The sequence below is a fragment of the Sinohyriopsis cumingii genome, chromosome 16 (assembly GCF_028554795.1).
Source record: "Sinohyriopsis cumingii isolate HCF-2022 chromosome 16, ASM2855479v2, whole genome shotgun sequence".
In the NCBI taxonomy this organism is placed as follows: domain Eukaryota; kingdom Metazoa; phylum Mollusca; class Bivalvia; order Unionida; family Unionidae; genus Sinohyriopsis; species Sinohyriopsis cumingii.
Window position 1 is genome coordinate 565,837 of NC_142976.1, and position 22,959 is coordinate 588,795.

A 22,959-nucleotide genomic window follows, 5' to 3' on the forward strand; every position below is an offset into this window, starting at 1 on the left:
AGGTCTTACAGCTCCAAATTTCAGCTAATCATTTAAATTGTCTGTTGATGTAAGTGATGTTGGGGTTGGAGCAGTTTTGATTCAAGAAGAAGAAAATGGTGTGATCAACCAGTGTCCTATTTTTCTAAGAAATTAAATAAGCGCCAAAGAAACTATTCAATAATCGAGAGGGAATGTTTGGCTTTGATATTGGCATTACAACATTTTGAAATTTACACTAGTTCAGTTTCTTCTTCGATTATTATGCTTAGTGACCATAACCCCATAATTTCATTGGCAAGATGAAAAATAAAAATCAAAGACTACTAATATAGAATTTGTTGTTACAGGAATATGATAATGACACCAGGCACATAAAGAGGAAAGATAATTTATTTGCAGATGCAATTTCCCAAGTATAGAAATGTATTATTTCATGCACTCACAGTACAAGTGTTCCTCTTATGTTCTTTTTAAACCTCGTGTATAATTAACCTGTTAAAAAGACAGCTTTATCACATACATGTTTCTTTTTCTTTATGTTGGGGGAAGTGCTACGCATATTTGATTTAATTTATATTTGATGTAATTTAATGTTTGTAAGTTTTAAATCTTTTTATTTTAATCGTATTACCTGTAAAATTAATGTAATCTTATTTACTTGATTTGGCATTTTTTTTTCAGAATTTTCAGTTTGACCTGACTCTTTTCATAAACACCTAATAATAGAAACACTGTTTCTATTTTTTACTTCAGAAATCACTGACAAAAGTAAGCAACTTTCTATTTTTATTTTATTCTTGGAGTAAAATGATTGGTTTTTGTAGAGGTCATGCTGGGAGTATGTGACCTTAGATGTAAACAGCCTCAAATTTCGCAATTTTTGTTTTCCAAAAGTGCGCAGTAGTTAGATTTAATACTGATACTCAGAGAGATATTTCTCGATTGGGCTTTTACTTTGGACACAAGAAAGTGTTATGTTGTGACCAGTATGGACTTACATTTTCATTTTTATTCAAATTATTTGGATTCTAAAAGATCAATTCTTTATCCTGGAAATGTTTGAGTGCTCATACAGAATTCCTGGACAAAGACATTTCTTTAAATTTTATTCGGAAATTCAAACACTGGAATATTGTTTGTGAATCAGCAAAGAACTGTAGACACATCTGTACTATAAAGGCTATAGCATACGTCATCGCCTTCCATTTTTTTGTCGGGACGTGAATTTATTAAAACATTTCATTACTAGGACTTCTAAAATTTAATAGGTGGATTATTCTTGGATTATATTTGGATTTGATTCTTAAAACCGTAAGTTCTTATTTTTTTCATTTTACATTGTTCTTTTTCAGGGAAATAAATTATTTGTTAAATTTTTCAAAGTTTGTTGTTTTTACTCTTTCTTTTGTTACTGTTTATTAGAGCATAAACACGTAGCCTACGATATTTAAATATATGTATTCCATTTTGAATGATGTGATTTGATGTCGTATTATTTTTCAATGACTGCATCTTTAAGAGGATGAATATGAATGACTTTCTTTGTCATAATCTTTTCATGCGTATTTTGACATGAAAATTTAGTGTTTTACTTAAAATATTGAGATATATCAAACTGTTGTCAACAAATGAAACCGAAACAGGGAATATGTTCACAGCCAGGACATATGTGTGAACAAAGAAAGATACCCAGATGAATAGAAGTTAGGCTGTCTTATCACGGTCTAATTTGCTACGTACTTGAATAATTAAAAGTAATAATGACTAAAAATAGTTTGTAGTGAAATAATTAATACCAAGTAGCTCGCATCCTTTAAATTCAAGAATTTAGAGAGCACTTCTTGACACCAAAATAGGATGTTGTTTGTTCATGTGAACGGTTTAGGGCAGTAGTTCTTCACCAGTATTATCTCTGCATCAACGTTTATAATGAAAACAGTGTGGAAAATATAATGTAGCTTCCTTGCGTAACATAACGAATTCGTGATTGTAGTTTTATTTTATTTTCTACACTAATATTTATATCTGGAACGATTTCGGAAAACAGAATCAACACAGAGGTTGATATTTATAAAATACAGGGCCTTAATGTATTTAATAACATTATTTTCATCTGGCGGGTTTTCGTTATGACTGAACATATACCAGTTAGCACAAACTTGTAAAGTAATCACTCTTTGTTAAGCCTGATGTTAAGAATTCAACATTGTGAAACTATTGAATGATAGGAAATGTAGGTTATAAACACCGATCTTGTTGCTGAATATACTAGTGCTCTGCACAAATCATTTCTAGCGATATCCGAAAGGAGGAGGCGTAATGAAGAGTTTCTGAATTTAAATCTCCAACAAAATATGTCAAACAATGTGTCTAAAATAAAATTGACTGTCTAGGGTTTAATTCATAAAACAGGAGGAAATAAATCAACTCATATATTGTCATAATAAACTTAGGAACTAATGTTTAACGTTAGCGAAAAAAAAGTTTTTGGATCATCAGTCCCCTTGATTGTGAGTAAAATGAATATAAAACATGTTAAATTAAGCAACTTCCTCCCACTATATTAGGCTACATAAGGAGGGACTGACCAATGGACAAAACGGTTAGATGAGGTGCATACGTTTAACTGTCAAAGTCATCATCCAGGTTTTAAAGTTGTAAACTGGCATTTTTTCTTAAGGTAATTAAAAATCAAAGCTGTACAATTAATAGTACATATATTAAATAAAGATAAATATATATTTTCAAGCAGGGTCAATGTCGAAATTATTTTGCTTGAGTAGTTCGATGTATTTTCATCAAAGCACAAAAAGTGTTAGTCCCAGAAAAGCGAGCGCTATGGTTAAATCGTTCATTGTATCGGATTGCTAAAGGAATAGGAACGGAATGAAGCTTTACCTGGACTCGTTTATTCTGTGTTACGACCCTATGGTCTTAACCTAAGTCACAGGAAAGAACGAACACTAACATGTTTTATAGAATTCAACACATTATTTAAAGTGCAAAGTGATCATTTAAAATGAACTTAAAATATTGTAAGTTAAATCCCAAATAGTCCTAAACGTTCTATGACAAGTCCAAAAGTATAGAGTTCCGAATGAATTCCAGTGGTGTTCCAAATGAATTCTGATCTTAAAAGTGCAAATACTTTTCCTGAACTGGAATGATTCAGCATAGATATACTTTATTTAAGCTAATCGCCTGTACTGGTCAGACGGCTACACTGACGTCATAGAATCCTGTAACTTGAATGGAAGTGACCGACGGGTAATATTCAGTGATTCTGGAGCTCATTTGATGGACATTGCCTTTGACAACGCCAGGAATCTTTATTACACAGCATGGAACAGACCGTAAGTAAATATAAAGTTTTTAAATGCACGGTATTATTGAAGAAGATATATATATCAACATAGTATTGTATGTGTTATCTGTGCAGAGCTGCACTGTGCATACTTATCCCGTATTAGGGCCGCAGTTAGAACGATCCCCTTATTGATGTGCGCGAGTTGAAAGTTCTCGAGCGTGTTAATTTTCAGTTGCAACGGCAGAATGACAAATTAAAGGATCACAAAAAAGTGTGTTCTTTCTAGTAATGTACCGTTTTTCATTCAGAGTGTTAGGAATAAAGCTTCACGAACAAAGGGGAATTGCAACCTATTTGCTTCTCTATTTACCTGTGAACTATTTGGTATATAATATTTTTCATTTGAATAGCGGATATCTAGTCAAACAACAAACTTAACGGGAGGGGTCCATAAATAATCTTCGTAGTTGGCCATTGAGTGAGGCACAAATTTAAATCGAACGTTTTACCTCAGCTGAATGGAAACGCGCGCAAGACCGGAAGTATAAGTACAATAAAATTACGAGGCCTATACCTTCACCTGGAATCATAAAGTTTCATACGGATGAAGGCTGCCATCTATTTGTGTGAAAATATTGATCATTCATTGTTTTGCTGGTGTAAACATTTTCTGAATCTTTCGGGAGTACGGTATTCCTTACCGTTCGGAATTCGTCGAACATTTATACTAATGTTACGACTCTAAGGTCATAAAATAATGAACAGAAAAAAAAAAACTAATTTGTAAAGCTTAACAAATAATTTAATTATAAAAATTATAAACTGGTAATGTAAGAGGAACTTTTAGTACTATAAACTGAACCCGAAATAGTCCTATAAAGTTATATTCAAGTCCAACAAAAGAATCCTATGTTCTGAATGAATTTCAGATCATTGATATTTCGATCATATTGGTATTGTCCAAAACCGCTTTTAATAATTCACAATTGTCCCAGAATAAAGTTCCAGTCCAATGAATAGTTTGTAATTCAAATAAAAAATCCACTAAAATATCTCCTCTCGAATTATCTAAACACAGCATCAAATACACCTGTAACTGGTTTTAATATATGAAACAAGAATAATAAACAGGAATGAATCCAAAATAGAAAATGAATGTTATTACTCAGTTCTCTTCTATATAAACGTTGAAGAGTATATTTTGACTATATGTAGCAATATACCCCACGTAACAAATCTTACTGCTTAATCAAATGTTTCAAAATACCTATTCATGTGAAAGTAACCCATCGAATGGGAAATACACAATTCTTCTAAGAACCACCACCTGACCAATCTTGTCCAATGTAATGTGGAATAACGCGAATGTTGCAAACAGGTCTTATTATATTAAGAATATTATTAATGGTCGTAAACACCTATGTCAACAATTATGTATATATCCTACTCAAACTATACTCTTAATATCTTAAAATAAAATCTTCTGCCCAAATATCGTGACTTTTGATGATCATTATAATTTATGGACATAAATACAAACTACACATAATATAGATACACTCATGTAGAATGAGTTTAAAGGTATACATATATTTAATGCTATACAAAACATGTACATTTCCTATTTTCATCATAATGGTACATTAAAATAACCAACCAAACTCCCGTTCAGATGGATATTAATAAGTCAAATAAAAATAAAACCATGTTTTCATGCTCGCAGTCAGGTCCCTTTTAAATATAGCTTAATTAAAATTAATTGGAAGTCTTTGCAAAAACAAATGTCGTCCAACCAGTGTATGACGCAATTAAAACCTTCAGCTAAAACAATCATAATGTAACAGGTTTGGGAAGTCCACTAAACTCTCAAATATTAACGTTACATTTTGATGTTCAAGCGAATTAGCCATTCGTCATTTTATGTCTGAGTGTTACGTATATTTAATTAAATTTATATTTGATTTGATTTATGTTTGATTTGATTTGATTGATTGTGGTTTTGGAATCCTTTTTTTTTTCGTTTCATGTCAATGTAATGTAATTTTGTTTATTAGGAATTTTATATTTTCCAGAAAATTCAGTTTGACCTGAATCTTTCCTTATATACCTCATAATAGAAAAACTTTATATTTTGTACTTAGTTCCTGGCCTTGATTGAAGCTCTAGTAAACAACTTTTATTCTCGGAGTAAAATGATTGGTCCTTATCAAGAAGATACAGGACCTACTTGATTTCTATATGTAAACATGATCACGTGATCCTCTATTTCGCAATTTGGCATTTCCAAAATTGCGAAATACTTAGTATTAATACTAATATTTAGTGAGAAAGATCTCAGAGTTTTGGGGCTTTGAAACACTTGATGTCAAGTTGTTTTCTTCTGTTGTGGCTAGCTTTTGAGTTTTTTTAGTAATATGTTAATTTTGCTTCACATTTATTGGACTCTAAAAGATTAATTCGTTTCTCTGGAAATATTATTGTGTTCATACAGAATTATTGAACAAAGACAATTCTTAAAATAATTATTTGGAATTCCCAAAATCGGAGGATTAATTATTATGCTTCTACAAGGAACTGTAGACTTCAACACTGTACAGGCTACAGCATACGTCATCGCCTTCCATCTTGGATTCTTCGTCTGGATTCGAACTTGAAATCATTAGAACATTTTATTATTAGGACTTCTAAAATATTATTCGCGGATTATTCTTGGATTATTTTTTGATTTGATTCTAGAAAACTTAAGTTATTTTTTTTCATTTTTACAGTATTTTTCCAGGAAAATTATTTATTATAATTTTTCAAAGCTTGTTGTTTTCACTCTTTCTTATCTTACTGTTTATCGAATCTAAACACGTAACATAAGACTGAGATGAAGAAAAAAAAATCATGGTCAATGAGCCATTTGGCTATAATGACTAGGTGTGCTATATATGTTGAAGGTTGTAACATTTTCCAAATACAAGATACCTACAAATTCTTAAACCGCCATTTTCAATTTAAATTCTAAATTTGAATTATACGTACCAAGAAAAAAATAACATCTCAAAACCATTCTCATAGATTGATATGCAATCTATGATCAGTGGAAATTTCGTTATCTAAGGTGAAAATATGTCTTGTTTCTTACCCACGTTTGCAACGGTATTCAGGATTTAAAGGTCTCAAAGTGAATCTTTGAGAAATAGGAAGCTTTTATATAGTCTAAAAATAGAAGTTGCTTTTTTTTGTATCAAATGTACACATGTACTATAATATTCTAGAAAAGATAATAAAAAACATCATGATGAGAAAAATATGAAATTTTTAACGATCAATTTTCAACCATCATTTCTAAATACGTTCCTCAAAAGAATCGAATTGCTGTATTATTTGCAAATTCAATACTGCATTATCTTGGAAGTGATGCAATAGTATAGTCTATAAAAGATGTATCATAAAAAAGTTACTTTTGACTCTGAAAATCCTAAAATCTATGTGTTTGCTTTTGAACTCTTGTGGTACTAGCCCTTATTTTTGTTTCAAACGGGAATGGATCATATTTGTCGCGGTAGATAAGTAATACCTAACCCCTGAGTTTATTTGTCAACCAGGGATAGACAAGACATTATATTTGCTTGTAAGCTTCATTACTTCTCTTATTTTTCATTAATATAACTTGTCTTGGTCAGACTATATAAATGAATATCATTGTAAGCCCATGAACATTATAATTCATTGTAGAAATATCTGATAAACTGAAGAATACGTTAAATTAATAGGACATAATCGGCAAAAGCCTTAAAAGAAAGTCGAGTGTAAGTGATTTGTTTATGAATTATAACATATATTTATTTTGACAGTTGTAAGGTCAGCAACACTTACGTTTTTATAATTAAAGTATCATGCAAATAAGGTCGGGTTTGTTGAACGTAGGATATAAGTTATACCTGGGATTTCGCATTTGATGTTTGTATATTCATTTAGCCACTTATTAAAAATTTTCCCTTCTATTTCATTCATTTAATAACGTATTGATTTAAACATGTAACAATTGCTGTTTTCAGAAGAGTTTAAAAGGTAATCCCAAAGCTGCATCTGTTGATGCAATATACAAATAACTTACATAAACGCTGTTAACTGTTATAAACGTAACATTACAAATTTACTGATCATAAGGAAAGTGAATAATAAAAGTTTGTAAATATGACAAATCGAAGCTGGTATGATGGTGAAAAAATATTTTCAAACGAGAAAATAATTAAGCAAAACTTGCACGTTTATGTGTGAAGACAATTTAAAAAAAGGTTTCATTTTATACCCACAGAGAAAAGTCACTATATTAAACCAGAGACTTTTGTATTATCATAAATGAATAAATCATTGAGCCCCAATCCTAAATACCAACCAAAATTAGCACAACCTTTAACACCATTGTAAGCTGAAAATACAAATTCAAAAACTGTTGTTTACATTTGTTTGGAAATAAATGAGTATATAATTTATGAAGAAAAAAATCAAGATTTACATGATTCTTTTAGTAGAAGGGAACCATAGTGCAAGAGATATGTATCGATAAGCATGGAGATGAGAGGGTTTGATTCGTTGAAACTTAGGGTTCAAGTTTTCTTTAAAAGTTAATCAATTAATACTATCATAAACACGACTTATTCAACAAATACTTGTATTAAAAATACAATATCTTTATTACATAATATACAGTTGTCAGATACAATATATATGCACTAAATTTGATGGTTGATGTAATGTACACACAGTTTAGACAGGATATGGGTGCACATAGCGTTCTTACTTTATGGTCTTAAAGTAAGTAACAGAAAGAAAGCGATTACCAATAAGTTTGGTAAAATTCAACAAGCAATTTATTTCCCTAAAATACAAAATGAAAATTTGAAAGGAATTTAGAGTATTCTGAATTAAATCCTAAATGATCTTAAATATTCTATCACAAGTCCCAAAGTATAGAGTGATCTGAATGAATTCCATTATTGAATGTGCTGATGTACCAATATTATTGAATGTATTGATGTACCAACAGTTTTGCTGTATCACACTGATATAATTCAGAATGTCTATTAATGAATTTAAAATAATCACGAAATAAGGCTTTAGTCCAAAATGGCAATGAACACTTTGTAATTCCAATGAATAATTTACATAAAAATAATACCTCTCAAATTATAACTGAACTCAACTAAACGTGATTCCAAAGATTGATATTAAAAATAAATATGAATAATTTTATTTACCAATCCTTATATAAAATAACTAAGACATAATGCAATGACGAGGCTGTGGGTCACATGATCGCTTCAAGAACATTTTAAGTTTGTCCATAGGGCTACATCTTGAACTCGTATATCAGTGAATAACTTCTTTATAAGTTAGAAACAGAACACAAAGTACGAGATTAGTCACCTAGTCCAAAATTCAATCGTCAATTACGGAAAAAGGGTCAAGCACAGATTTCCAAATAGGTACATAATATTAAGAACTCGGTGTTTCGGCAAACATTTTTCGTAACATTACATGTAGCTAAACACCAACCTGTTTGAAGATCAAAATAGCATCAATATAATGGGTACATGCAAAAAGGCATGTCATAAGTACCAATGATAAATACATTTGAAACCACTGTATCAGTTCTGCCCCATCATGCACATCATAAATGCAGGCAATCAAAGTATGACCTTGTTAGGTATCAACGTGACAGAAAGTTGAATCTGAAAAAGAATTTGACATAACATACCTGCTGATGAAATACTTGATGAATGGAGTGTATTGAATGGTGTAATGAGAAAAGTAATGAAAGGTGACAGGATAACGCTTGAAATATCGAAAGAGATTCTAATGCTATCATGCTGAGTTTATTTGATGAAGATACATGTCATTGTTAAGAGATTACTGAGCTATGAGGGCTGATATCATCTCGAATAAACAAATACAAAGGTGAAACGTTGCGAAATGAGTTTGCGTCCATGTTAATGCAGTACAAGAAAGGGCATTGAACTCGTAGTCCTTAGAGTATTTAGACCCTATATTAGATTTATTGTATAGAATACATTAAACCAAAGAACGCTGCTGAAATAATGTTACGAAAGAAGATAAAGCCATTCTTATTCAAATACCATATGCCCTATATTTGAAAAGGATACATAATATGAATACAGAAATAATATCACATGCGCCAACTATTATGAGATAATGGTCATTTAGCTGGAAAGTAGAGAGGTCATGCAAATGATCTATGTAATTCTAATTACTGGAAAGAACAATCTGTTTTAGTAAAAAAACTATCGGGTTATGAAATATGTATGCATCGGAAAAATAACGATCCTGATCAAGAAAGGACAAATGGTACCAAATAATGACAAGACAAAGGAAAGATAGATATCTTTCATTGAGTAACCATTTTGTTGGTTGATATATTTAACAATATTAAATAGATAATGATATCAAAGTTACGATAAAAAAAATCCAGATTTTTATATTTGTATGGCAGAATCATTAATGCACTTGCAAAACATTAAGCGTTGACACATATTTTCTGACAAAGTAAATTTTTTAATAAAAGGGGAAGAAAGTTTCAAAGGACAAAATGGAAGCACATGAGAAAACGAAATGGTGAGAAAACATATTGCTACCTTTTATGACTCAGAGCAGATGCAATAAGAGGATGGCTAACAATATGTAAAAGGTGACAAGGGACACTTCGGATCAAAATTTCGCAAAAATCTATTTTAATGTTAGGTGATATTTTAGTAGACTTTACAAATGCTTGCATGCGAAATTGTATACAAGATTATATTCGTTGTAATAGTGCCGCAGGGTTGTCTTATAGTGATAATTTAAAGATAAGAGGAGTAGAATTAAATTAATTAATTGATTATGGCATGTTTATATATGCCACAACCAATCATGAGAAATATGCCGATGATGAAGACAGGGGTGTAAATGATGCAGAATATGATAGGTAAGCGTCTAGCCAATACAGTTTAATATTATTCAATGCTTTAATACATGAAAGTAACGCTAAAACAGTCAGTTGTTCAACTTACCGAATCAGAAGTTATAATTTAATGTTAAGCTATTTCTTTGTGCCAGGAATTATGTTTAGAGCGTGGTCTAAGTCGCTAGTGAAGTATATATTGAATATACACTTAGACCACGCATAGACGTTTACTCTCCGTGTGAATGAGAAGATATTAGTAGAAATGTGACGGAGTCGATTACAAATGTTTAGGAAAATATGGAAACTCTCAGAGAAAAGAACGGGTTCACTGATATATGACCCAAACCAGTAGTATGGATATCATAACATTCAGAATACAACGACACTGTATGTGGAGAAGAAAGAAATAAATACATGAATAAATACAATGAGATAGAGATAATATATATATATATATATATATATATATATATATATATATATATATATATATATATATATATATGAGACAGATTTAATTATCAGCTAGTTGTGTGGACCTCCTCGATTTTGCATACAGCTGATCTTTGTAAGGGTTTTAGATACGTTAGCAGATAATGCAAGGACGAGGCTCTACTATTCGATATAGAGTCTTATTCTGTGGATGCATGATTAGACGATAAAAATCTCACTATCTCATTAAGCGGACATTACCAGTCGGTGCTAGGAAATGAAGAATTACTAGATGGTCAATGATGAGAAGACAATGTAATTGGTATTAAGCAACGTTAACAGACTCTAGAAAAATCGTGTTGTTGCAAGTAAGACGAAAATCTAAGCACAATTTTATATTTTACTTGCAAGATTATAAAACAAAAGGAAAATATATCAGGTTGAGTTTATATTGCAATTTATATTTGCTCCAGGTACATAACAAAAGTTATGCTCTCTCAGCAATTTCAAGCTGTTCGTCTTTTTGAAAAACCAGAACTTGGTCGCTTGGATGCTTTGGACATCTACACAGTTGATAGTCAACCAAGTAAGACTGTATTATCTACTAAATAAGAAAAGTTAGCACGGAACTATAATACATCTCTTTCTTATGTGAAAGTGTGATTTAAACATCTAACAGGATATCATATTTTTAATTTTTTTATACAATATTCAGTTTCATGTATGTGCTTATAAATTCGCCAGATTTGTAAGAGTTGAATTGCTTTATAATATGCATGTACGTACTTTCCTAAATATACATTTGTATTTATTATGTTTTGGTTGTACTCAGTTTTTCTGTTGATAAAATGTAATGATATTTTCGTCGCATTAGGATCCCATTACATTTATATTTTTCGATTCAGTATTTAATGTACAAGTACAATAACCCTGCTAAACAGCCGTTATTCTTGCCGGTAAAATTTAAGTTACTGTTTTATTTTGATTCCTTAGGAAATCCATTTTGTTCGTACAACAACGGAAACTGTAGTACCTTTTGTCTACCTAACATATATGGAAGGACATGTTCATGCGAAGACGGAGTTGCGATCCTTGAAGACAGAAAGACATGTTCTAATAGTGAGTCAGCCATGTATTTTTTCTTTTATTTTCACTCCGTGTGTCCTTCACTTAATTTGGTTCCTTGAAATTATATCATCGTTTTCATCTAATATTATATATATATATATATATATATATATATATATATATATATATATATATATATATATATATATATATATATATATATATATATATATATATATGCAATAAATTGACAACAAACAGTGCGAAAACTAGTATCTAGCTAGCCTGAGCGCTTTCGACTCTTTAATGAGCCTTTTTGAAAGGCAAATACAAAACATAGACAAGACAAACAAATAAAACAGAAAAACGGTTATGTTTGCGAAACTTTACATGGCTGTTTCTACAGGAATTCCACCTTTCAACTTTATTATGTTTCAACTAATTTATTTCAGGTTGTTGCTGATACTGGAAAATATTTGTATTGACCTAGAAATTGATGAGCCATAACGACATCTGTTATTTTATGTAAATTTATGTAAGTGCAGATTATATCCCGGATATTTCATTGTTAGTGTTGTCATAGGCTATTAAGCAAATTTAGAGAATTATTTAAAAGAAAATGTGTCGGTAACAAAAGATAATTTGATTTGTGCATGGTTGTCTTTTTCTAGTCTTCTTGGTTTAAACCGCTTGGTTTCAATGTTCTAAGGTGGCGTATCCAGTAAGATTCCTTTTCTTTCCTGATTTGGGGACTCCAGTTGTGGTTGTGAGCAAATGCATTAAGTGTTATATCACTGTTATTGTGGCCAGGGTAGGAGAAGTGTTCTGCGACCGGGCTTCTGTAAAGCTTCTTTGTCATTCAATCAGATCTATGAAGGTTGATTCATTTGTGAAGCTTTACAGTTTTTCCGACATACAGAAAGCTACAGATCTTACATGTAATGAGACAAATGACATTCTCTCTTTTGTACGTTTTGTTTGGACCATGTATGTTTAATTTTTCCCTAGTCACTGTGCTGGAAAATGTCCGTTTTTCTGTTTCATTTGTTTGTCTTGTCTATTTTTTGCATTTGCCTTTCAAAAAGATTCATTAAAGAGTCGCAAGCGCTCAGACTAGCTATATACTAGTTTCGCACGGTTCATTGTCAGTTTATTGCATTTATCTTAATCAATCCCTGATACACGTGATCCCTTGCTGGATCCAGTGCACTTGAAAGGATTGTTATTCGCCATATGATTTGTAGTTATATATAACAAAAACAATTGTTATTTACAGTTCCCACGACAACAACCACACGTAGAGTTCCCATAACAACAACCACAACTTCTTCAACATTCAGTCAGTCTACGACCTTTGCGCCCCCATCAGCAACAACAGACACTACTACCAGAAGACTTGACGAAATAGTAACAAGTCAAAATAATCAGACTCTGATTTACATTGGTGCTGGAAGTTCGGCAGGATTTCTTGTACTATTTTTTGCTGTTGTCCTAATCTTCTGGCGCATTCGAAAAAGGTATTTGATTTCGATTCCCATTTTTGGTTCTTTACATGTATCTCGACTAGTACAACGGCATAGAATATTGACAATTAAGGCAAGCAATATTAGCCGCTAATATCTAGTTTTCACAATTTTATGTGACGCAAATATTCTGACTCCGACTTTGATCTTCATTTTATTGTTTGTTATTATACTCTCAGCACGGCTTAAACAGATTATTGGGGTATGTCTTTTCAATTGTACACCTTATTGCTTTATACATTTTAATAGACAATCTTCCGAGGTCTATTTTGTTTCGCACAATCAATGCTTAACTTGTCTACATTTATGCAATTGACCTTAGTAGTGCAAGAAATGTATATAAATCATTTGAAAAATTATATATATAGGAGTTCGCATGGTTGATCCTGACCGAGTCATACCAAAGACTTAAACAAATGGTAATAGCAGCTGCTTCGCGTGGCGTTTAGCATCTAGAGGTTAGTGTAGGACTGGTCGGCCTGGCGTCAGGATAATATGACTGGTCGGGACATGATTTTTCCTTGTCTGCGACATGACGTCCCTCTGCAAATCACTAAAAACTAACACACTGCAGAGATCGTAGGGATATGATTAAACATACTTTACAAATCCAAAACACAGTGCACACACACACACGCACACACGCACATGCTGACACTCACCCATACTCACATACACGTATAAACTTAATGCTACTGAAGAACTATCTTAAGACAATATTTGAAATATCTAAGAAAAGAATTTCATATAGTCAGGATTATAAATACAAGAATACACCATGTCTCAAGGTTACCTATCATAAATGATATCGATGTTTGTTGTAACTAAAAATGTCTCAATGTTAACTATCATAGATGATATTGATGTTTGTAGTAACTAAAAATAAGATCGATGATGTGTATTTAATAATTATCAATTTCGAAAGACGTACAGATGGAAAGAAAATAGTAAAATTGGTACAATATCATCTCAGAAAGAATTGACCATTTTCAGGAACCGAAAAACATCCATTTGTATATAATATCCATTTGCTTTTAATTTTAGGACAAGACAAGAACAGGAACAAGAACAACCAGAGCGTATCAGTACCTTGGACGAAGCCGCGGTACCGTCAGGTACAAGGGAAGAGATACCCATTTCATTAGTTTCAGAGATCTATGACGATGTTCAAGATTCTCTGTATAATTCTGACCCAACATATCTGACAGCCGGAATTGACAACAATCAACTAAATTTTCAGTCAGCGTGGATTAATCCCCGGAATGATCTACATAGCTCTGACCCAGAATATCTGACAGCCGGAATTGACCACAATCAACTAAATTTTCTGTCAGCGTGGAATAATCCCCGGAATGATCTACATAGCTCTGACCCAGAATATCTGATTGCCCAAACGGACAACAATACAGTTAGAGGAGAATCAGCGGGAGTTAGACTTCAAGATGGTCGAGTAGGTCAAGATCGTTCTTATCCCGATTGCGAAACCCTTTTGAAAACCACTGAAACAGTTTATCCACAAACGAAAGGCCGTTGCCTTGATTATGAAACCCCTGTCGGAAGACCAGGAAATGAGTATATACATATGACAGAAATTCCGAAATTGCCTACTAGGAGAGATAACAATTTCGTTCGACCAAATTAGGGGGTTGGGAAAGTTGTATATGACCTCGTTATCAGGTGCTTCACCAAAATACTCGGAGTCACAAAATCATTATGGATTCTGAAAATTGTAATCGTTAACCTATCCTATGCAATGAGTGATAATGGGACGGCGAACAGTTTCAACAACTGAGAGATATTGGCGCAGCTATTCCCATCTTGATGATGTGAAACGAACTATTAGAAAACATGACTCTCTTCATTTCATTCACGAAGAAATTATGTTTACCCAGCATTAAAATTTATCTGAGTTCAAGAAAAACGTATCTAAACGTTATGTTGCAGATCAAAAAATTCTTCCAATTCTAAGATCCTCGGAACAGTTTACGATACTACCCAGTACTTTATCGAGTCTCAATATTATCAATTCAAAACTTCAATTAACAAAATCTCACCGTGATAAAATATTAGAAAATATTTTTGATAAATATATTAATTACTCGGCTATCGATCTTCGATAACGAAGATTAGGACAAAAGTATTTGTCACCAGTTTTGAAATCATTTCATATCATCACAATTTTGTGATTTCTATATCCCTTCTTTTGTAATACCCACTTTTACATCTACATTTATCAGTTTTTCGTTATCGATCGATTCCCATCCAGGCCCATAATAAAACTCAACGAACCAACTAATTTGATCTGGGTAGATCAATTAATCCTAATTTGTCTGACTGCAACTGTTATTCCTCTATAACAGGGACGCACAACCTTTCTCGGCCAAGGGCCAGATTGCATTTTCTAGGACCACTGGAGGGCCGCAAACAATATATAACATAATATTATACTTTTTATTAATCTTTAATAATATAATCTTTACTATAATTACTGTTCACAGGCCAGGGCCGGACAGAACACGTTCGCGGGCCGGATCCAGCCAGCGGGTCATGGGTTTTGCACACCTACTCTATAAACTGGATCATCTTATTTAAATTAATCATCGGATATAAAGAATTTTAAAGAGACGAATGAGCGAAACTTGTATATAAATCTGAAGCGTGTGCCGTATTTTTGCTACTAAACACGAATGATCATGAGTGAAATAGTTTTCATTGCATTAGATGAGTAATGTGAAGTTTTGTTGTTATTGGTGGGCTTGTTTGAAACCAAATTAATGTGCCCATTTTACATTTAACAATAATAACAACGAAGACTGAATGTATATTATGTAACTGCCTCACTTAAAAAATGTGTGTGATGTTTGTTTGCATCCTGGACATGTTTCCCCGTTGTTTTATTTTTGTTCTTACTTTCATACAGGTTAGAACGCACGCATCAGATGCGGGAGGTCGTGAGTTCGATCCCAGGCCGAGTCATACCAAAGTCTTACAAAAATGGTACTAACAGCTGCCTCGCTAGACGTTCAGCATTAAAAGGTTGGTGTTAGGACTAGTCGGCTTGGTGTCAGGATAATGTGACTGGGTGGGACATCATCATACATGTCTGCGACATGATGCCCCATAGCTGGACATCGCTACAAACTGCCACACTGCAGACATTGTAGCGATATTACTAAAATATTGTTAAAGCTACGTTAAAAATCCAAATCACACACACACACACTTTCATACAAGTGCAAAGTTTACATTAATTACACGAATTCCACAGCATGCTGGAAGTATTTATGATTTATCAATATTGGTGTATTTATCAAATACTTAAATCGCATTTGACGCAGACTTATACATAACATGACTAATTTGTATTAACTATTTAGATTGCAGAATGGTAAGGATAAAGTCTGTTGTTAATGTGTATGAAAAATTTCAAAATCGAGATACGTATCTTGTAATCCGAAAACATAAGGGCCAAAACCTACAGTTCTGTTGACAAAGTGATCGGGCTAACCTCAACACCTTCCGAACATAGCCTACCTTTTTAACCATGATTATATTTGCAAATGAATTTCATCAAACGCAGAATTATACAGCAAAATATGTAAAATTCAATATTGTACTCTAACCGAGTTTGAAACTTCGGATTGATGACGCTGTTGCTGCAATGGACACTACTGATGCCGGTCACTCACCCATCTGTAGAGCACGGAACACAAGATAATACAAATCGTTTCTCTCTTTTCCTTGTCTTTTTTAAGTACTTGTATATCATTACTAACGTTTTCTTGACTAATGTTTTGTTCCTGGACCGTGGTCTATTATTCATCAGCTGTGGCAGGAGATGATATTTAGTCAAAACTGTATGTACAGTGTGTTGTAGAGATTGGTAAGTATGATTTCAATTTAATATATTGTCTGATTCGGTTTTATTCATTATTCAATGCTTTAATACATGAAATTATTATGATTATGAGTAATTACAAACTAAGTTCATCACTGAGACTAAACTTTAACAATTACTATTAGACGTTTTCAGTAACCTTGTGAAATAAATCAATGAACAAAAAATATTTTAACACATGTAATAAAACTTTCCTTTTCCTGATAATCAGAGCATGTGAGACAATACTACTCTTTATTACCCTTCCGTGTATATCAATATTAATCTGAGTTGCCCATCAAAAGCTAGATGTAACATTATTCATTTTATACATTGCATTGCATGAGATGTCTGTAAAGTTGTGATACATTTGGATCAATTATATCACATTTAATAATTCAGATCCAACCACATTCTTGCTCTAAATATATTCAAATGAATTTCTGAATGGATAATTTTATGAGACTCGAACCCACGCGGACAGAGATAAGATGGCAGTGATCGCTGAAGGCGAGCGATTTAGACCACTTTGCCACGCGGGGCCACTGCGGTCAGTATTTAATTGTATGCTTACATTATTGTGTATAAATCAACTGGACGATACCGAATAATCGAAAGACACCTAGATTATATTTAGATTTATGTGTCCATATGCATATATTTTATTTGTTCTTTCATACAATTTGCAAATGAGGACTTTACCTTAATTTCGTCTTCCTTTGGTTCTTTTCTCTTGTCATTTGCTATATTTACACAAGCAATATGCGTATGTACCTTTGCTCACTTCGTCAATATGTTTGACTATTTCGGTTTAAACAATATTGCAATTGATCAAATGAAGTTAATGAATGTCTTAAATGATATCATAGATGTTAAAAACGTTAAAATTAAAATAAAAACCGTAAAAAACGCATTTTTTTATCTATAAATAAAAAAAGAAAAAAAAACGTTCCAGTAGTTTTTAGGCAAAACAAAAATAAATATTTTACTTATTTACCACGCTACATACCAGTTTTAAAGTTTCAGTGATACAAATATGAAAAAATGTCAAAAGTTTTAAACCGTAGTCCAGATAACATTGATTTTTTTTTTCACTCAATGTCGTTATCACCATCTGACTGATCTGACCACTCTATAGTTTCCTCCATATAATTTTTTCGTGTGAATGAAGTCATATAAAAAACGAAAAAGAAAAATAAAAAACGTAAAAAACGCGTTTTTCGAGGTAAAATAAAAAACGAAAGAAAACGTTTTTATCATCTATGAATGATATGTTACTGATAAAAGGCGGAGAGTTCAATTTAAAGGAAATGGATGCCAGCATACATTTTAAATACTATTAACACTGCAGTACGACATTATATCTAATTTTGGCTATGTGAGCAAGAAACCAACGCAAGATAAATGTATTAGTTAAAGCCAATATCGAATTGTTTTCTTTGCTTTCATTGATTTTGTTTCTAGTCTTCCATATGAAAATAGTGTGTTAGTTATATCAATCTAACGGGCATAAACCTCCCACTCATAATTAATTATGATATATTTTTAAATTCCAAGTTAGTATGTTTCGGTTCTGCGGCAGTGTCCATTTTCCAGTAACCACTGCATGCACTGCCATGAACTAAGTTACTTATTTATGGAAGAGCTGCACAAACATGTGCTCTAGGACAAAGTGGGTCACTGCAGCCACTGCACTCTCCCTTTAATGGAAATCTCAGTTTATATATTTATATATTCAGTTCAGAACTGAATCGCTCCGGTGGCCTAGTGGATAGAGAGTCCACCTCAGACGCGGGAGGTCGCGGGATCGAACCCGGCCGAGTCATATCAAAGACTTATAAAAATGGTACTAACAGCTGCCTCGCTTGGCGCTCATCATTAAGAGGTTTGTGTTAGGACTGGTCGGCCTAGTGTCAGGATAATGTGACTGAGTGGGACATCATGCTATATGTCTGCGGCACGATACCCCAGTGCTAGACATCACTATTATGGAAGGAGTCATTTTGTGTCTCATTACATTTTCTTGTTCACGATATTCGTTGTATACTATGTGATGCATGACCTGGATATGTTGTTTCTATGCATCTGACTTGATCAACTGTCACGAAACAACTTCTTTTACGAATCTATGATCTCAAAACAAGTAATAGAAAAGAGCGAGAAGCAGCAAGCTTTGTAAAATTCAACAAATAATTTATTTTTGTGGACCACAGAGTGAAAATATAAAAAGGAACTTACGGTATTGCGAATTAAATCCCAAAAAAGCTAGAATTAGTCACATGTCCTAATAATTAAGGTTCTGTCTCCGTTAACTTTACATTGTCAGAATCGTGAAGTATTTAACGATATTGAACACCTTGCTATTTCACGTATGTGCACGACACGTGTGCATAAAAATAGTATATTGTATTAGGAATTACTTTGTAAACAAACCATGTACACTCATATAATAGACGCTTTAACGTTTGGTTGATTAGATTTGTTTGTGAATTTTCGTATGGGAAAATATGAAAGAGTGTTTTTTTTTAATGGATACTGCCCGACGTGTGGGACTGTAGTATCAATCCGAGAAAACGATTTCATATTTTCCCACACAAATGCAGTAGCCTTTTCATTATATACTCATTTTCTTATTATACTTAAAGCATAATGATAAAAAATGCACTACAAGAAACAAAGTAATTGAATTTATGCTGTATTCACAACCGTATATTCATCAATAAAAGATAACAATATTAATGCGCACATAGCACGGCCCAGCAAAATTTGAACTTATTTGCGCGCTCAACATCATTCTAAACACGAATTGTCGTTTTGGTCTGCTGAAAATGGAAATTCAGAGTCATATTGTGAGTTAATACGCATTGCAATGGCTTTTTCAGTTCGTCTGGAATGAATGAATTATTTTTTGGACGATTCTACTCAGCTCTGCTGATTAATGATTGGATTTAGCTGTATCAATTTCACATAAAGTACATGTGATTTGAGAAGGGAGGGACGTGTCTTGATTCAGCTGCTGTGTGTTTCTGTTCTGTCACTGAATGTTTGGAATCATAGTGTTTAAAAAATATGAACTCTTTCAATTTGTAATTATCAAATGACGCTATGGAATATCACGTTCATTTCATTTTGAGTGCATTACGGAAAATGTTATTGCAGTTCGAGTGTAGTCGAAATTACAGTACAAGTTAGAAATTTGTAACGAAGCTTTATAACCCATGATATAGTTCATGTAATTCTGATTTGCAGAACTAAAAATGTACATTCTTGAGGAAATTCAAGATGCAAAATTGTATTATTTTTTGGGGTTGCCATTCTTATAACCAGCTAAGGAAGACAAGTTTATGCCTTGTCACTTGAATGCTCTTTGTAGGGATCCCAGCTATGTTATGACCAGTATTTCGTCTATCGCTAGCTAAGCAGCAGGGAGGGCGAACAGTCTCTAATTGATTCACCGAGTTTTCTTCGAATAAAGGCTTCCACAAAAAAAATCGCTTGGAAAAGGCTTTATTTACCAAAATAAACGCTTCGTTAAGGATTAAATATATCAAGCCGCGCCAAAGATAAACTTAGATTAATCACGAGACAGGCCCTCCCTGCTGCTATACATAGGTTAAAATATTTTTTCAAGTTCAATGTAAAATATTTTATCATCATGAATTAAAATTATTAATATATCAATAACAAATGGATATTGGAGATCCATATTCTGCTAGATTAGCACGAGAACGACTAGAAGCAATAAAGAAATATATTCCCGTGAGAGATTCTGTTAAAAAAAAATACGAGCGCGATTAGAAGCAGAACGAGGCTTTGGTGAGTCATCTGTGTTATTTTTTAAACCTATCACAACAACTACTGAAAGAGTTCTATTGGGAGATATTAAAGATCCTGAAGACAGAAAAAAGGGTATCCTTCCAGTATTAAAACAAACCGCACAGGTTGAAAAAACTGCATTAAGGACTAAAAAATGTAAAGAATTTTACGAGATCTACCAGCTGACATAGCTGCAGCTCAGCCTGAACCTGAACCTGAACCTGAACAGCATGTTTCTCTTGGAGAAAAATTTACTGAAACTGGTGCACAAGCAGTAAAAATAATTCCAATCAGAAATGCTGATGAAATACGTGAATTTGGTGCATTTGCACATTCAAGTTTTACATAGAGACATACTTTTGTAAAACCTGCGTATTTAAAAGGTGTTGGTACTCGTAAGACCTTCGGTGAGTGGTTGTATAAATTAAGACGGAATATTCCCCAATTAAAACCTGTTCATGATTTTTACAAAACATTTACTGAGGGAATGGAATTAAAAAGAAAATATGATCAAAAAGAAAAAGAAAAAAAAGGAAAGAACTTATTTATAAAATGAAACAGAAAGAACAAATAAAGGAACATAAATATAAGAAAACAGTGGAAAAATTAAGTGAATTAACAAAAGAACCTTTATATCAGCTTCCTCCACCTTTGCAACAACAACAACCTCAACCTGAAGAAAAAATACCACCCACCCCCCGTGGAGTTATTTACCGATGATGCTCTTGATACCTTTGATGACAGAGAGAAATTAATTAATATTGCTGCATTTGGATATGATCAGAGAGATAAATATCTAAAACCGCAATACATTGATGAAGTAAAATCGCTTAATTGGGTTCCTGCAGTATATTTTGCATCAAAAAATCTGGTTTCTAATATATTAGATCCAGGTTATAAAAATTTTAGAAGAGATATAGAAAAAATAAGGATAAAATCTCAACAACCACCTCAAGAAGAAGAATCTCCCGGTGCTACCGGTAGTGATTTCGGAGGAAATTCTATTTGTCCTGATAATGTTGTCAATGATGTATCAGGATTAGAAGTTCTTATTGGAGGAAAACCAGCTGGAAATAATTCACCAGAAATAATCAACGAGGCAACCGATATCTGTAGAAGGCTATTTCAAGGTGGCATTATTAATATTGGTGTTTATCGAAATCTCATTGATGAAATTGCTGACAATTATTACAGCGACTAGTTGTTGAATAAATAAATAATTAAATAAAATGATTGTGCACAAAAATCATTTTAAACCTATTCCTGTTAGGGTAATAAACGCGCGGTTACCTATGTACAGAGTCACCTACGGAAACGGATTTGGTGATCAGATTAAAGGTTTCGACACGAGAATAGCTCCTAAAGCTGGACCTATCGCAAAACAATTATCGATGAAAGCGATGGACTTTATTCATGATAAAGCCACCGCCGCTGTTGGTAATATTGCTAGTAAAGCGTTTAATACCATCAAAGACAGAATATTAAATTTAATACGCAGAAAAAAACAACCGGTCGCTAATGTGGTTCCGGTCAAATTGCCTAGTACCTCTGTAATAAATGATGCAGCAAATCAAAAACTAACTGAGCCGATAAATCGAGAATCTAGACAAATAAATACAAGTCTAATATCAGGAAGTGATCTTCGTTTTAGAAGATAACCTTTATAACAAAATGTTTAACCGAATATCCAGCTCAGTTTTTAACATGGATGAACCGATAGATAAAGATGGATCAGTACGCGATTATCAACATTATTCATATGAATAGATCTGGAACAGAAAGGGCGAGTTGAACTAAGAGTACATGATACAAGCAGATATTTTCTACCCTGTGAAACATTTATTGAGGGTGTAGGTGAAATTATAAGATTAGATAATACACCATATGGAGATCAGACCAAAATTGGTTTTGTCAATAATGGCGTTATGGCATTATTCAAGAACGCCATATGCATGATTGATGTAAAAGAAATTGAGTCAATTCACGATAATGTTGATATTGC

The 22,959-nt window shown here is 32.8% G+C and overlaps 1 protein-coding gene across 2 annotated transcripts in view; it reads left to right on the plus strand.

The window, feature by feature from the left end:
* LOC149779803 (low-density lipoprotein receptor-related protein 2-like) overlaps window positions 1-17,848 on the plus strand; it is a 67,813-nt gene extending 49,965 nt beyond the window's left edge. Inside the window, exons 15-20 of one of the 2 annotated variants that reach the window (XM_089936472.1) lie at window positions 3,176-3,335; window positions 11,147-11,259; window positions 11,667-11,792; window positions 13,018-13,258; window positions 14,309-14,714; window positions 16,185-17,848. In XM_089936472.1, the coding sequence (XP_089792598.1) occupies window positions 3,176-3,335; window positions 11,147-11,259; window positions 11,667-11,792; window positions 13,018-13,258; window positions 14,309-14,714; window positions 16,185-16,268 (1,130 nt within the window). In that variant the 3' untranslated portion in view covers window positions 16,269-17,848. Of the gene's footprint in view, window positions 1-3,175; window positions 3,336-11,146; window positions 11,260-11,666; window positions 11,793-13,017; window positions 13,259-14,308 lie in introns of both variants that reach the window. The other variant, XM_089936471.1, reaches the window with a different exon arrangement.
* Window positions 17,849-22,959: the final 5,111 nt, after the last annotated feature.